This window comes from Typopeltis vanoorti, chromosome 8 (genome assembly GCF_054136105.1).
Source record: "Typopeltis vanoorti isolate ZY-2024b chromosome 8, IOZ_Tvanoo_1.0, whole genome shotgun sequence".
Classification (NCBI taxonomy): domain Eukaryota; kingdom Metazoa; phylum Arthropoda; class Arachnida; order Uropygi; family Thelyphonidae; genus Typopeltis; species Typopeltis vanoorti.
The window spans coordinates 109,073,128-109,088,185 of NC_143556.1; the positions used below are offsets into that span (position 1 = coordinate 109,073,128).

A 15,058-nucleotide genomic window follows, 5' to 3' on the forward strand; every position below is an offset into this window, starting at 1 on the left:
ACTGAAACCGTCCACTATTTATCATCGCATGGTTTTTTGATTGCTAGAGTAGCAATCGCAGCGTCTATTTGTGGTGTTTTTGTGGTCCGCAAAATTTCTGAATTGGTGTAAGAGACTATTGATAGAACATTAGGCTAATAATAAACCTTTGGATGTTTTGGTTTGCGTTGCGATTCCTAAAATGTTAAAAATTATTAAGCTGTTACCGAAATGGTTTGTAAAAAATGAAATAGCAAGTCAATAGCAAAAGTGGTAAGAGTTAGACACGGTCTTTTCATCTGTATTTGATGCAATACTCCGAAACTACCGTTCAGCAATTGACTCAGAAAAGAAGACCCATTACTTTCTGGTGATTTTGTAAACTTCTCCTTATGGGATACTAGAGAAGCTTTAATTTTTTTTTTATCCGACAAAGTACATGAAGTCACTGTTTGATAAATTCTTTATACATTGTACCTAAACTTTCTGAACAGTAATACGAATTATATCATCCTTCTCCAAACAGTCTTAGAGTAACTTTAGAATGACTATATTTCTTCCTAAGGGGTGTAAACAACATTCTGTGATAAGATGGAAAGAATCTCCCACAAACAGTGCAAACCACAAAGTCCAAAATAATTTGTGATTGCAAGTACAATTGAATATATGCATATCGGCCATTGAATTAGAAATTTATATTGAAATGTTGTGGTTTCCGTGCTGGCATGCGACTGCCAATACCGATCCTCTTCAATTCCCTGCTCATAGATTCTTCCGTCGATTGCTGCACACAGAAAGTTCTGTTTGTCTGTACAAGCCTTCTCAGATGATAGCAATCTCGTTCCTGATAGACTGTCTTCTTATGACCATAGTTATGCCTCTTAGACAACCAAGGTAGTTTATTTTCTACTGATTAAACAACCGGGGTATCTTACCTTTTGAGAAACCAGTCAGCTCTGCTGTTTTCATAATCGTGGTTCCACTCAGACGGGCACCCACACTAAGCCCTTTATCGAACTCCGAAAGATCCTTTGTTTTTCCCGTTGGAATCAACACTATTGACGGTTACTGACCAGCAGAAGCAGCATTCTTAAATAGTTGCCTAAAACAAATGGTGACTCATGTGACCAAGTATTTTGCATATTCTCTGAGTAAGTGACGTTTACTTATATCTGCATAATGGTTTTTAATTCATTGTCTGGTATGTGTATTTCTCGCCCACTGAATCGGAATTTAACTAATTTTTCGAAGGACAGTTTCGACTCTATAAGCTGTGGTGAAACCTACTACAACTGTCTGAATGCAGATGCCAGTCTTTTTTAGCTAAAAATAAAACCTTCTCGAAGGAATAAAATTACTAGTATCAATATCGCTGTCTTCTCAGTATGCAATTTACTCCTTTCTTCTGGAGTAGATGATCCTCATAGCGAACAATATCCTCAAAAAGAAAACAAAATGGCATTGAACACTTGTCAAGCGATCCAATAGATATCAAAGGCTAAATTTTTAACAGTGTAATCTTGAACTATAACGGGTCTGTAATTTGTCGATGTCTTTCTTGGAGGTAATTAGCAGTTCCTTGGACAGCTCCTTTGGTGAGTTTTTTTTTTTTTTTTTCGATGAGAGGTATGAACCTGAGACAGCGATGCTGAATTTTAAAGATAATAAATTATTGCTGTCAGTGTTCGGAAATTATAACCTTCATTAGTTTCTATTAGAGCAAAAACCTTATGCAGGAAGGGAGTATAATAATGTATTTAATAAGAGATTCCACGATCTTATTATTATATATTAATCTTTCACTCTCACAGCTAAAGCGAACATACAACCAGCAAAATATTTACTGCATTTACTATATTTTGTCATAATTCTGGACAAGGTTTTAATAGGGACTGAACTCTGAAGACTTCGTATATACTTTTTTATTAGTTATTTTTTGTTCTCACTATCAAACTAGTTTCAATTTAATCGATTTGCTTTTGTGGCAAATCGATGAAATTGAACTTGTTGGATATGACATTGAATATATTTAGGACGCCATTTTGAACACTTTTTTATAATTATTTTAGGTTAGAAAGTTTATTACAACAATACTTAGTTTTTTGTTTTCTTGTAAACCACTCTGATGTGTATTTTTAAGAAAACTAAAGATGTCTTCCCTTCTCCTAGGAAACATTTCCATCATGAGTGAATTTAATGCTTTTAGTTTGTGTGTGTGTGTGTGTGTGTGTGTGTGTGTGTGTGTGTGTGTGTGTGTGAGCGAGAGAGAGAGAGGGAGAGTTTCACTAGAATGTACAGATTTAACAATTATGAAAATCATGTGATTTCCTCTAAACAGGTATGTTGCCGCGACGCAGTTTTCTCCGACACATGCCAGGCGAGCTTTTCCATGCTTTGATGAACCAAGTTTCAAATCAAATTTCACCATTTCCATAATTCATGAGCCTCATTTTACAACGTTAGCCAACACACTGCCGGTGGTAAGTAGTAGTATTTTAAAATTTTTAATTTAAAAATCTGAAATGTCTTCGGTCGTTTTGCAACCAGAAATCTTGAAAAAAGAAATTTACTAAAAGCACGCAATGCTACTGCTGTGATACAGGGGAAGGCGAATTATAAGCTACTTGTATATATATATATATATAACTTTAAAACGCTATAGTATATGAGACTGTAGTTATTTCTAAACAATAATTTAAAGTTTGTTCCAAATAAATCCAGTAACCGTCAAAAAATTATCAGGTAAATACCAAAACGGTAAAAAAAAAGTCACATTATCCTTTTATATATCAGAGTAGAACTACATAGTTCAGAAGATTTTAACACACTTAACTAACACATATGGCTTAAACACCTAAAACCCCAGTAATTCTAATAAAAACGAAATTTTAGAAAACATCCACATTTTATATGTGCTAATGCCACCAACTAAGGCTTTAAATGTATAATCCACTGATGGAGTAAGCGTTAGATGATCCGAGAGCCCAGCACTAAAGAATAAACATGGAATTTTAACAAAGACACGTTTAGTCTATAATAAGCATTGCGGTCTCATACCGAGTGACAAAAATTGCAGCGCCTCTTTCAAAGTGATAATTATTTCAGATCTTGAACAAACTTATTTATGATAATGTTGTTTAGGGCTGTAATTTCTTCCTCTATATTTTTATATTCAGATGCATTCATCGCCACTTATCTGTTTTCATTACTAATTGAAAAATTCGAATAAGACTTAGTGGGATATAGGGAAAGAGGAAATTGTTCCCTTTCGGCAGCACCACGTATCATAATTGACATGTGTAATTTGCTTAAGGATTCATTGAAAGAATGAATTCTTTCTTTGGTATACTTTACTCCCAAGCCTTTCAACTTTCACGTTTAGAACAACATGAACTATTCTGTAGCAAGTAAAGGATGCTAACATTTGTAGTTACTCTGAAAATTTAATAGTTTAAATTCGAGTCTTTTCGAGCCATTCCATATTACTTGCAGTTCTCTTAGATATATAAATAAAGTAGTTGCTCTGCATTTCAGATTTTATGTATTATTATCGTTATTATTAATACAGAAAGAAGCAGAAACTGGCGAGGGACTAATAAAAACAAGTTTTTCTACATCAGTACCTATGTCAACTTATGTTGTGGGATTCATTGTTGCACCTTTAAACTGCACCGAAAATTATACTGAAGATGAGATTAAAGTAAGATTATATTTCAATTTGTTAAATCTATTTCAAATTTCAGCTGCAGTTGATTTTGCTAATTTGTACTTAACGGTAAAGAATTGTTATCATTTTGCTTTTTTTTATTGGATGAATGATGTATATATGATGTTTATAGGATGTATATATGCAAATATATACTTAAATATAAAGAGCCAACAGGCTTCATTTCGGCGATATAAACATTAATTAAATTAAGGGGATATTAGATCCCACACCGTTTTAAAACCGAATAAGAAACTCAAAGATTGGAATCAGAAAGTTTCATGCCGAATATAGTATAAAAAACTATAAAAGTATCGGCGAATACTAGCGTGAGCTAAATGCACATTTCCTAGGAAATGTATGCTGTTATTACATTATGGTGGAAGGTCACTACCCAGACCGGTTTCAGCCTTTATTGAGGCTTCATCAGTGAGTAGCTTCTCACTGATGAAGCTACATAGCTTCACCATGCATAGGCAACATAGCTACTCACTGATGAAGCCTCAATAAAGGCTGAAACCGGTCTGGGTAGTGACCTTCCACCATAATGTAATAACAGCATACATTTCCTAGGAAATGTGCATTTAGCTCACGCTAGTATTCGCCGATACTTTTATAGTTTTTTATACTATATTCGACATGAAACTCTCTGATTCCAATCTTTATTCGGTTTTAAAACGATGTGGGATCTAATATCCCCTTAATTTAATTAATGTAAATATATATATATATATATATATATATATAATTATTTTGATAACAAATCTGGTATGTTTCGATGGAGTTATTATTTTTCGGTTTGTATCGCCGAAATGAAGCCTGTTGGCTTCATTTCGGTATATATGAAAAACTGAAACCAAGAGTGATTTTGAAGATAACTGTATCGGTTATTCAAGAATATTTGCTTGTATTAAATAGACACTAATTTCCGTCTTAATCTAGCTTGTTCTTGTTTCTTCATCCTCACCCTTAGACCTCTACCTTTGGATTAATCCGAGATGAATACGAGAATTTATCTCGAACTCCATTGAACAGTTAACGGTCTACTGTCTCCACTGAACAGTTCACCATTCGCACTGCACATTCCTCTTTGCTCAGGGAATATAGAGAGCTCATGGAATTATATTATTCTTACTATTTTGATATCTAATTTTACGGCATTATTAATTTATAAAATAATATTTATCAAATTTTCAGAAGAATGGGAATCTATAGGAATAAAAGCAATATATGATGAAAAAAAAAGCTAATTCTGCAGAACTAAAATAATGATAGTTTTTTTTCCTTCTTCAAATGATGTTTCAGGAACTGGTTATATTCTGCTACATAAGTTATGCAAGTTAAAAAACTAGTCATGCGTCTTGCATTCATAACCTCTTAAACATACTCTGAAGACAATTCATTGACATGTGTAAAGCAGACAGCAATTTGGCAACAGTGTGCTTCAATACTTCTCACCAATAGGAAATTTCGTTTTCCAATGAAAAGACTAACGTAAAATGGAGAATAAACCATACTACTTTGTGGCTTTCAAGAGATACACAACAAGAGAACTTTTAGTCTTTTTAATGTTCTGTCTTTTCTTTTATATCATTGTTATTCTATTTAGCGCTCTTCATATCAGCTTTCTTTTATTGCGAAGAAACATTGAAAATGGATAAAATATGTATTCCGCAATATTCCGGATATTATACTGGTGTACTGTGTATAAAATATTGTGTTTTCTCACAAGTTTTCAATGTTTCAGTTCATTTTATATGATATGAAAAAGTAGAGCTCTCTGGAGAAATATGCCGCCATCTCCATATGACACTGTCGATTTTCAGTATTATCTGAATTGTTATTAATCCAGAATTAACTGAGTCCTTATATATTTTCTTTTCATTCTCTGTGACTCTCCTCATTGAATAATATTTTCTGAAGAGACCGTTCTTACGAGACGTTTTCTACGAGAAATGTACTATTTAAAAAAAAGGAGTTAACTAAACTGGTTTTAGGAAATTTTCTAAATACTACAGAAGTAGATAATATTTGACTGCATGTATTAAAACTGGAATAATGGTAAAGTATTGATGGACAAGACAGAAATCATACACAGCTGGACAAGACAGAAATCATACACAGCTGGACAAGATATTGCAGCGAACTATATAAAAATCAACTAAATGATACTGCAACAGAAGTAATCAAAGAACTAAAAGCAATCTCTCCACCAGCAGAGATCTTTGAAAATGACATCTTGGAAGAGGAGGTGAATAAGGCTATATAACATCTCAAGAATAACAAGAGTCCTGGAAATGACAACATAATAGGCGAGATGCTAAAATATGGGGGAGAATCAGTTGCAAAAGAAATACATAAGCTATGTGATGAAATATGGAGATCAGGGTATGCCCCCGAAGAGTGGAAAAAATGGGTCTTGGTTGTTCTTCATAAGAAAGGCAGTGCTTTAGAATGCACCAAGTACAGGATTATTGCATTAATAAGCCATCTTGGCAAAGTGCTGATGAAAATACCCTAACAGAACGCCTGAAGAAAGCACCAAGGATTCTCAACTAGGATTTCGACAAGATCGAAGTACAGTGCAACGAATACTCGCACTAAGACTAATAGCAGAGAAAGCTCGAAGAAAGAACAAAAATATATATTGCTGTTTCGTAGACTTCCAAAAAGCATTTGATAATATTGACCAAAATATAACATGGGCTGTCTTGGAATCCTATGGCGTGGACAATAAATTGATCCGCCTGCTGAAAGATAAACAGCCAAGCACAAGTAAAAATCAGAATAGCAGGTGAGACTGGAGATTGGTTTGCCACTAGTCAAGGCACAAAACAAGGCGACCCAATATCACCAATCATCTTCATCACAAATCTGGGAAGAATACTAGATAAGATTAAAGAAGAAGGTGGAGGCATTTCAATAAAATGGCATGAGAATAAACTACCTCTGTTTTGCAGATGACATCGTCGTGATTGAAGAAGATGCAGCAAGGCTGGAACAGACATTGCAAACACTATACACAGAAGGAAAAAAAAGATATGGACTAAATGCCAACTTTGAAAAAACTAAAACAATGATATTCGGACAACAGGAGTTACTGAACAGAGTTACGATAGACAGATTTCAACTGGAAAATGTGGAACACTTCACATATCTTGGATGCCACATGACGCATGACTTGGACCCAAAAAAATAGATAAAAATAGAATAGCCGGAGCAACAATTATTTTAAACGCCATGGACAAAATATGGAAGAGCCGAGCTATAAAGATGCAAACTAAACTGCGCATTGTAGAATCCTGTATCTTCAGCAGCATGCCCTATGGATGCGAGGCCTGGGTACTCCTGAGAGAATCTGAAAGGAGGATATTGGCATTTGAGAGGATGTGCTATAGAAAGGTCTTGAGAATAAGCCGGATACAGAAAGTGAACAATGAGGAAATCTACAGAAGAATACAACCAAAAGAAAACCTGATCCATAAAATAATCAAAAGGAAACTACGTTTATTTGGCCATATATGTAGAATGAATGATGAGAGAAAATTCAAAACGTTGCTGTTTGGAATGATTGAAGGAAAGAACAAAAGAGAAAGACCAAACAGAGAATGAGGCGATGACATTGTCAAATGGTGCGGAAACTCTATACACAAATTGAGTCATCTTGCACAAAACAGAATGCAATGGAAGAATCATATCAAGATGGCAGCAGACACCTACGGGCATTGGACCCATGGTTGTTGTTGATAATGATGATGATATTTTCTACCCACTACAAGGTGAAGTACTCTCATTGTGGGAGGGTTGGGTTTACTTCTCCCCTGTTGACCCAATCCATCTTGGGAGAGTGCATATATACTTGGATGAACGAATGTATGAAGGTGGAAGACAATCAGAAAACATCCATGCCTAGCAGGGATTTGAACCCACACACTCTTGGCTGGAGAGCGGATACGCTAACTACTCGGCCAACCAAACCGGCATAATTATAATACTCTGAAGAAAATCTTAGAAGTATCTACACCGCCAAAACCACGTATAACATATTCATAAAGAGAACTTTAATATGACAAAACATATTTTAATTTGAAATTATGCCTGTCATTCGGCGTTCACTTAATTGCAAAGGAATGACCCTCACTGCTCAAGTCATTGTTGCTGTGATGGAAAGAAGGAAAAAGGAAGGGGTGAAGGTGGAATTCAACAAATCTCAAAAATCCATGAAAATTTCAATATTTAACACGCATCATTTCTTTACTAAAATTTTGCGGCGAACTAGTCCTCATCCCTTTCCTTTCATATGTATCCTCTCAGGTTTTCTAAAACAGTGGTCTCCAAACTTTTTTGATCGCGTACCCCCAAGACATAAAAAATAAATAGTGCGTACCCCAATTGATATTAATAACCACTTATCGTCATTGTTGTGCTTGTCAACACTAAGATGCTCTACAAACAATGGCAATGATAAGAAGTAAGAGATTTACTCCTTAGTTTTAAAAAAACATGACAGCTTTGCCACGGACGATTATGTGTGCAAAGTCGCCCAATGTGCGCTACTCGCAAATTTAAGTTTACAGGATCTTTATAACGTCTTTGTCTATATTAGATATATGTTTAATTGCTGAAAGAGAAAGTAATGTTCTTTATCTTTAATTAATTACTTAATTTTTTTCCTATCAATATCGACTAGCGTACCCCCTGGGGTACGCGTACTCCACTTTGGAGACCACAGTTCTAAAGGATCTCTTTTCGAACCTGTAGAAAAGGAATAAAAATCTCATGGTCCATTGAAATTAACTGTGCTAATGGTGTGTGTGTGTGTGTGTGTGTGTGTGTGTGTGTGTGTGTGTGTGTGTGTGTGTGTGTGTGTGTGTGTGTCTGTGTGAAATTATATATACATTATATATGTTGTGTATAATGAAAATTCCTCATTCGAATAAACTCGGCAGCTACCAAATAGTAATGCCAATAACCTCTCGGAGCGCACTATGTGAAATAGGATTAGTGGCTTTAATACGTAGGTTGAAGTTTTATTCTTCTCCCACAAGTAATCAGACACAGCCGATTATTAAATGATGTATTCCACTACAGCCTCAGTAGCTTCGGAGTGATCCGTTCCAATAAACAGCTTGCAAGTTTTTCAAAATACTTAGCCTCCTTTTCTCCAAACGACTTGTTTTTAATCGCTCACGGCTATGTTCTAACTGCTGCTTGTTGAGGTGTGCTTTTATTGCAGAATTTTCCATTTGAGTTCTGCAATTCGAGAAATATTCAGCAACCTCTCTCTCTCTCTCTCTCTCTCTCTCTCTCTCTCTCTCTCTCTCTCTCTCTCTCTCTCGCTCTCCTTTTCAATACAACCAAAAGTAACAAAAAATTTTTATTTATAATTTCCTTGTATTTCAAGACGATTTTCTTAAACTGCATTAAAGTATAATTTTAATATTTCTTTTCAGTTTCGGGTATGTTCAACTCCAGATCTGGTACAAAATACGATCTATGCATTAAATTTTGGCATCAAGGTATTGTATTTCTTGGAAGGATATTTTAATGTGAAATACCCATTAAAGAAATTAGGTAAGTTTCATGGAAGAAAAGTTGTCATTTGATTAAGGTGGTTTATGATAACCATTATCACTTTGCAAAATATATCTGGGCCCACATTATTTATTCACACCTTTTCGATTTTGAAATCCTTCTCTATATCTAAGCTAGATGAAAACATAAAAACGTCTAAAATTTCAATTAGAATTTTAGCTTTTTTTTCCCCCACCATATTTTCAGCCGATCAAAAAAAAAATACTGGTACATCTTTGTTTAGTCCTGAAAGACTACTCAGTGATAAGATAAATCGGGAAAATCAAATTTGATACAAAAAAAGGAAAAAAAAACTCTCCCACATATGGAAGTGTAATTAAAATGCAACTGTAGATAAGAGCAGTAAGGGTTATTTTTGGCGAATTATTGTCGAATTGTTTAATTCAAATAATCGTCAAATAATTATTTGACGCAGTCCTTTCATCGAAAGAGTAATTTTCTAGGGAAATATTGTTTAAAAGTGTTCGGTAACAATACTAAGATGCAGACAGCATATGTACGAGATAGGTAAACGTAATAATTGTTTTGCTGTATTTTAGAACATTATTCTCTAATTGTGCATAATGCTTCATTGTGTAGATGGCGATTTATCTGTAAACAAGAAAATTCGTTCTACTACATTTTTCACAACAGTAATAGTCAAACTGAAATGAAAACTGACATATTGTATTATAAATCTTAGCTCTAAAATTTTATTAAATTTCATTCGGCCAGAGATACTCTCTATTATTAATATAATTTCGAAATTTCTTTATGGACATTTTCTAATAAAAGTAATTGAGTTTCAACTAAAACTGAAATGCGCAGACAACGCCTTATAGGTTTCGCAAATCCCGAAGTTTATCGAATTCCATTCACTCAGAGAGTAAATAATTTCAACACATTGTCCCTTTATAAGCTTCAGAACCAAATCTGAGTAAACGTCATCCCATAATAAGTAGTATGCGGACGTCACATACTACTAATAGTAATGAAGCCTCGGTAGTTCAGTCGGTATAACCAAGCCCTTTGATTAGAATGACCTCGGTTCGAATCCCGTCTATAAGACAAAGGACCTTTATCAGTCCTCTTCAACTGAAGGTGAGTTAGCCGGTCTCATACGGAGGTGGCAGGGTTGTCGCTCTCGTAAACTCGGGTTACCATCCAGGCAAAAAGGCAAACCAGTCCCTCTAACACATATCTACAGACATCAAACACTTACTGAACAAGAAAGACAATGAGAAACCTGTTCTATAATTATTCCCTATTAAAGTAGAATTCCTACCTCGTCAGCCATTAATTGAAGAGGATGAGGTAGAATATATATATGCTGCATATTTTATTCAAAAGCACTTCAAAACAACAGAGATTACCAGCTAAATTTCAATTTTTATAATGCCCTTTAGTTTGCGGATCTGATGAAGATGATTTTTCTTTTTTCGTTCAGTGTAAAACCTAAACTGTTAATAAAGGTATACATATATAACCTTTTTTTTTCTAGATTATGTAAAATACACATAAAACACACGAAACACACCTGAAAGGAATATTTCCCTCAAAATAAAATAAAAGCCACACACGTCTATATAAAATATGCAAGGGAGGATAAGTTGAAAAGCTTCAACATCATCATAAAGTAATCCAATCAACGTGCAGTTATTTTCGATAAATATACTCATTCCACATTTCTTTATAATTGATTTTTAGGCGACCTGTTCATTCAATGATTTGTAATTTCGAAGTGTTGCTGATTTTCGATTTATTGCCTTTCGAAAAACTGTTTCCCCTGAATTGCCGATCGATGAATTCTTTTTTGGTAAATTGCCGTTCTATAAATTGTGATTGAATGAATTGTTTTCGGTCCATTTTTTGCATACCATTTGCCATTGCCTAAAAGCATTCGAGTCAAACGATTCGTGAATTGTTTCTGAGTATTAGCAGATTTTCTTATGTGCACATCGAGTTTTAGATATCATTTCCAATGGAAGATCTAATTAAGAATTGAACAAGAAAGCAGTTAAGAGTAGTCTTGCATTTTTTCGCCGCCGGTGCTGGACAAGGTAAATATCAAAGAGTATCAGTCAGTGAAGTTAGTTACAACGAAGCTTTTTCTTAAATTATATAAACTTTCAGAGAGTTGAAAGAAACTGTTTAATTTTCTCGAATTCATTGTTTAAAATACAAACAGAAACAGTAGTAATTTAATGGTTCTCTGAAGACCAGAATATTTTCATGTAGATTGAAGAAAGTTGCTCGATAGAAGCACTGAGATACGGTAACGATGTCTCCCTATGGGCGACTGTGTACAGACCCGAAAGAAATGCCTTAGTAATGCCTTAGACAAAGCAAATATAATACGCGATCGGCATACACAAGTATTAAAATATCATTATGTCCTCTAAATACAGAATCCTTTCGAAGAAACTAGAGTACTGTAGAAGAGCTTATTTACAATGGAAATTGTTTACAAAGAAAGTTGTGAGGTATTATTAAATCTCCCTAACATCATCAGATCTGAAAGTTTACGAGTATGATATGGCTCTCCACTCAGTTCATCATGACTAATTACTATCGACTATTAATAATGACCTTTGTTTCTTTACGAAAACATTGGCGTTTCTTTGTTGACGTTGCTTTATACTCGTATGTGTGCATATGATTTCGTTCTGTTCGTATCATTAAGTATTAACAACACTCTACTTCTGTAAAGTGTTCTTAATACTTAAAAATTTCGTTAAAATTGGAAATAGTAAATGGATGTAAAATTTTTTTTTTTCTGATTGGAGTTTTCATATGCTAAATATTAGTTAATAATTTAATAGTTATAATTAATTCATAATATATAATTATATATAATGTAATTAATAATTACTTCATTATGTATAACAAAATGAGTATTATATAAGTCATGGCTCTTATGATTATTATTTCAGACATGGTTGCTTTACCTGATTTCAAATTTGGCGCTATGGAAAACTGGGGATTGGTGACATTCAGAGAAAAAAATCTCCTGGTTGATGAAAATAGCACGAGTCCATATGACAAGGGTTTCATAGCGACGGTGATTGCGCATGAACTGGGTCATATGGTATGTCCTAAATATTTACAAATATGTCATATTAAAAAGTATCTTTTTCAACTTCACCCCATTCACGGCTGAATATATCCCCCACGCCCCAAATAGTCTCTAATTATTTTTGTAATAGTAAATCCAACCTTTCTTTAGATCGATCACCCTATTTTTACTAATGCTGCTAATTACTGACATCATAAATCATATACATAGTATTATTTACTTATAAATAATGCCGTTTATTATTTTATTTTATTTTACTCAAGTGGTTTGGAAACCTAGTTACTATGAAATGGTGGAATGATGTCTGGCTAAAGGAGGGATTCGCATCTTACTTACAATATGTCACCGTAGACCATGTGCATCCCGAATGGGATATGGTAAGATCAATTTTTTTCTCGAAAAATTCATAACATATAACTAGAAAAGTGCAATTAATTAGTGTCATTAGGTAAAGAGACTAATATATTACCAACTACAAAAACGAGCTATTACACTCTATAGGTATTTTTCGGTACTGAGACCACATTGTAACATAAAGAGTTTATTAAAAATAAACAAATTAAAACCCGACGAATTTCGGGCGTCGTAAGACTTACATCATCAGGGGTAGTGGTACACAAACGTTTTACACCGCAAAAGCCTATTAACTAGTAATTACACATATTAGATGTTTTTTATAATTTCACAACTGTTAAATAATTGATAAACAAAAATACAAATGATAAATTCGTTACTGCATGCGTGTTGGAACATTGCTAGTTGTTGCTATCACGTTCTGTGGTATTTATTACAATGTCACTGAAGACCATGTGATCGTGAATGGGATGTGATAAGATCAATTTCTCATTTGTATATCACGCGTGCTCTATCCTAGGTCTGGAGTGGTTAAATTTTTGATGAAAGCAGACCAAACTCGATGAAAAATTAAGCCTCGATTTTTATTGCATTGTGTAGGAATCCTAAGCATTTGTGAGGCTTCTTTAAATTTTCTTGTGAAACAGTTATTATCAATATATGACATTTTTGTCTGTCACCAGAGTACTTTATGGCCTGTAGTAATTGTGTGTAATGCCAGGCCTGATTTATGCACTCTTCTTTTTTCGACGTCTTTTACGTGTTCAGACATGCGGTAATTTTTTGTGTTGTTCTGGTTCAATAGTAAATTTTATATTGGGGTGCAAGTTGCTCAGATGCTCTTTGAAAGCAATCAGCTCATCCACCGTTCCCGATCATTCGACGAAATTACTACAACGGTAAGATTTTTAAATGCTGCTGCACACCATCATATATTACAAAAGATAGGCATAATTAAAATTTTACAAGACAGGGCATACAGTATATCAAGAACACCAATTAAAAGAAATGAAGAACTACACTACCTGACACAGAACCTCGCACTTAATGGTTTTGAACCCAAGACGATCAAACAAAAGTCTTAATACATCTCCTGCAATTCCCTTACTTAAACTAAATTTCAAGAATGCAATCACTCTGCCTTACATCAAAAAACCATGGACAAAGGAGTTATGTTGCTCTGCAAATACAACATAAAATTGGCTTTTTTACTACCTTTACAAAAAATATCAAGATTCCTACATCCACCAAAACCCCCACATCACCCCATGAAAAAACTAGGCATCTATGAGATGATTCATTGCTCTTGTAGCATTTGTTATGTAGGCCTGACAGGGAGGTCAGGGAGGTCCGCATATCTGAAGACGTAAAAGACGTCGAAAAAAGAAGAGAGCATAAATCAGGCTTGGCTTTCCACACAACCACCACCACTGGCCATCATGTACTCTGACAACAGACAAAAAAAGTCATATATTGATAATAATTGTTTCATAAGAAAATTTAAAGAAGCCTCAAAAATGCTTAGAATCTCTACACAATGCAATAAAAATCAAGGCTTAATTTTGCATCAAGTATGATCTGTTTTCATCAAAAAGTAAACTGCCACGGACCTAGAATATAGCACGCGTGATACCACAGAGCGTGATAGCAAAAACTAGCAATGTTCCAACACGCATACAGTAACGAATTTTTCATTTGTATTCTGGTTTATCAATTAGTTAACAGTTGTGAAGTTATTAAAAAAAACATCTAATATGTGTAAATAATTGTTAATAGGCTTTTGTATGTACAACTTTTATGTACCATTACCCCTGATGATGTAAGTCTTACTACGCACGAAACTTGTCTGGTTTTAATTTGTTTATTTTCAATGAACTCCTTATATTACAATGTGGTCTCATTTCGAAAACTACCTACAGAAAGAACTGCTTAATCACTGAAACCTAAACGAAGAAAATTATGTTTCGTTTTTGTTTTTTTCAAATTCAAAAGAGTACTAAATTCAGAAGCATTAATTACTCAATGAACTAATTAATTGCTTTGTGGTTTCATCCTTTTGATATTTTTGGAACTTACGAGTATCAGAACTAAATATCAAGAGATGTTTAGTCAAAGAAATGGTAGCCTAATTTGAAGAGCATCTTTACGTCATTTTTCGTAAATATCATTCTTTAACCAATGGATTGTAATTACCATGTAGATATTTTATCGATTTTATAATAAAATCTCTAATTAAATATGGCTGTTTTAATTCAGCAATTTTTCGTTTAACCGATATTAGTGCTTAATTTCCACTCTGCTAATTATAGTCGAAAAAAAAAGTCAAATTTTGAAATTTTCATGTTACCATGTCTGTGAACCGTGCAGCC

At 34.1% G+C, this 15,058-nt stretch overlaps 1 protein-coding gene across 2 annotated transcripts in view; it reads left to right on the forward strand.

The window, feature by feature from the left end:
* Positions 1 to 15,058, forward strand: part of LOC150104274 (uncharacterized) — a 224,188-nt gene that overhangs the window by 109,340 nt on the left and 99,790 nt on the right. For both annotated transcript variants that reach the window (XR_016548687.1, XM_090396879.1), the window contains exons 20-24: positions 2,318 to 2,459; positions 3,548 to 3,679; positions 9,139 to 9,259; positions 12,193 to 12,347; positions 12,599 to 12,712. Coding sequence is in view for 1 of the 2 variants with exons in the window: in XM_090396879.1 (XP_090253005.1) it covers positions 2,318 to 2,459; positions 3,548 to 3,679; positions 9,139 to 9,259; positions 12,193 to 12,347; positions 12,599 to 12,712 (664 nt within the window). In the remaining variant the exon portion in view is untranslated. The remainder of the gene's footprint in view (positions 1 to 2,317; positions 2,460 to 3,547; positions 3,680 to 9,138; positions 9,260 to 12,192; positions 12,348 to 12,598; positions 12,713 to 15,058) is intronic.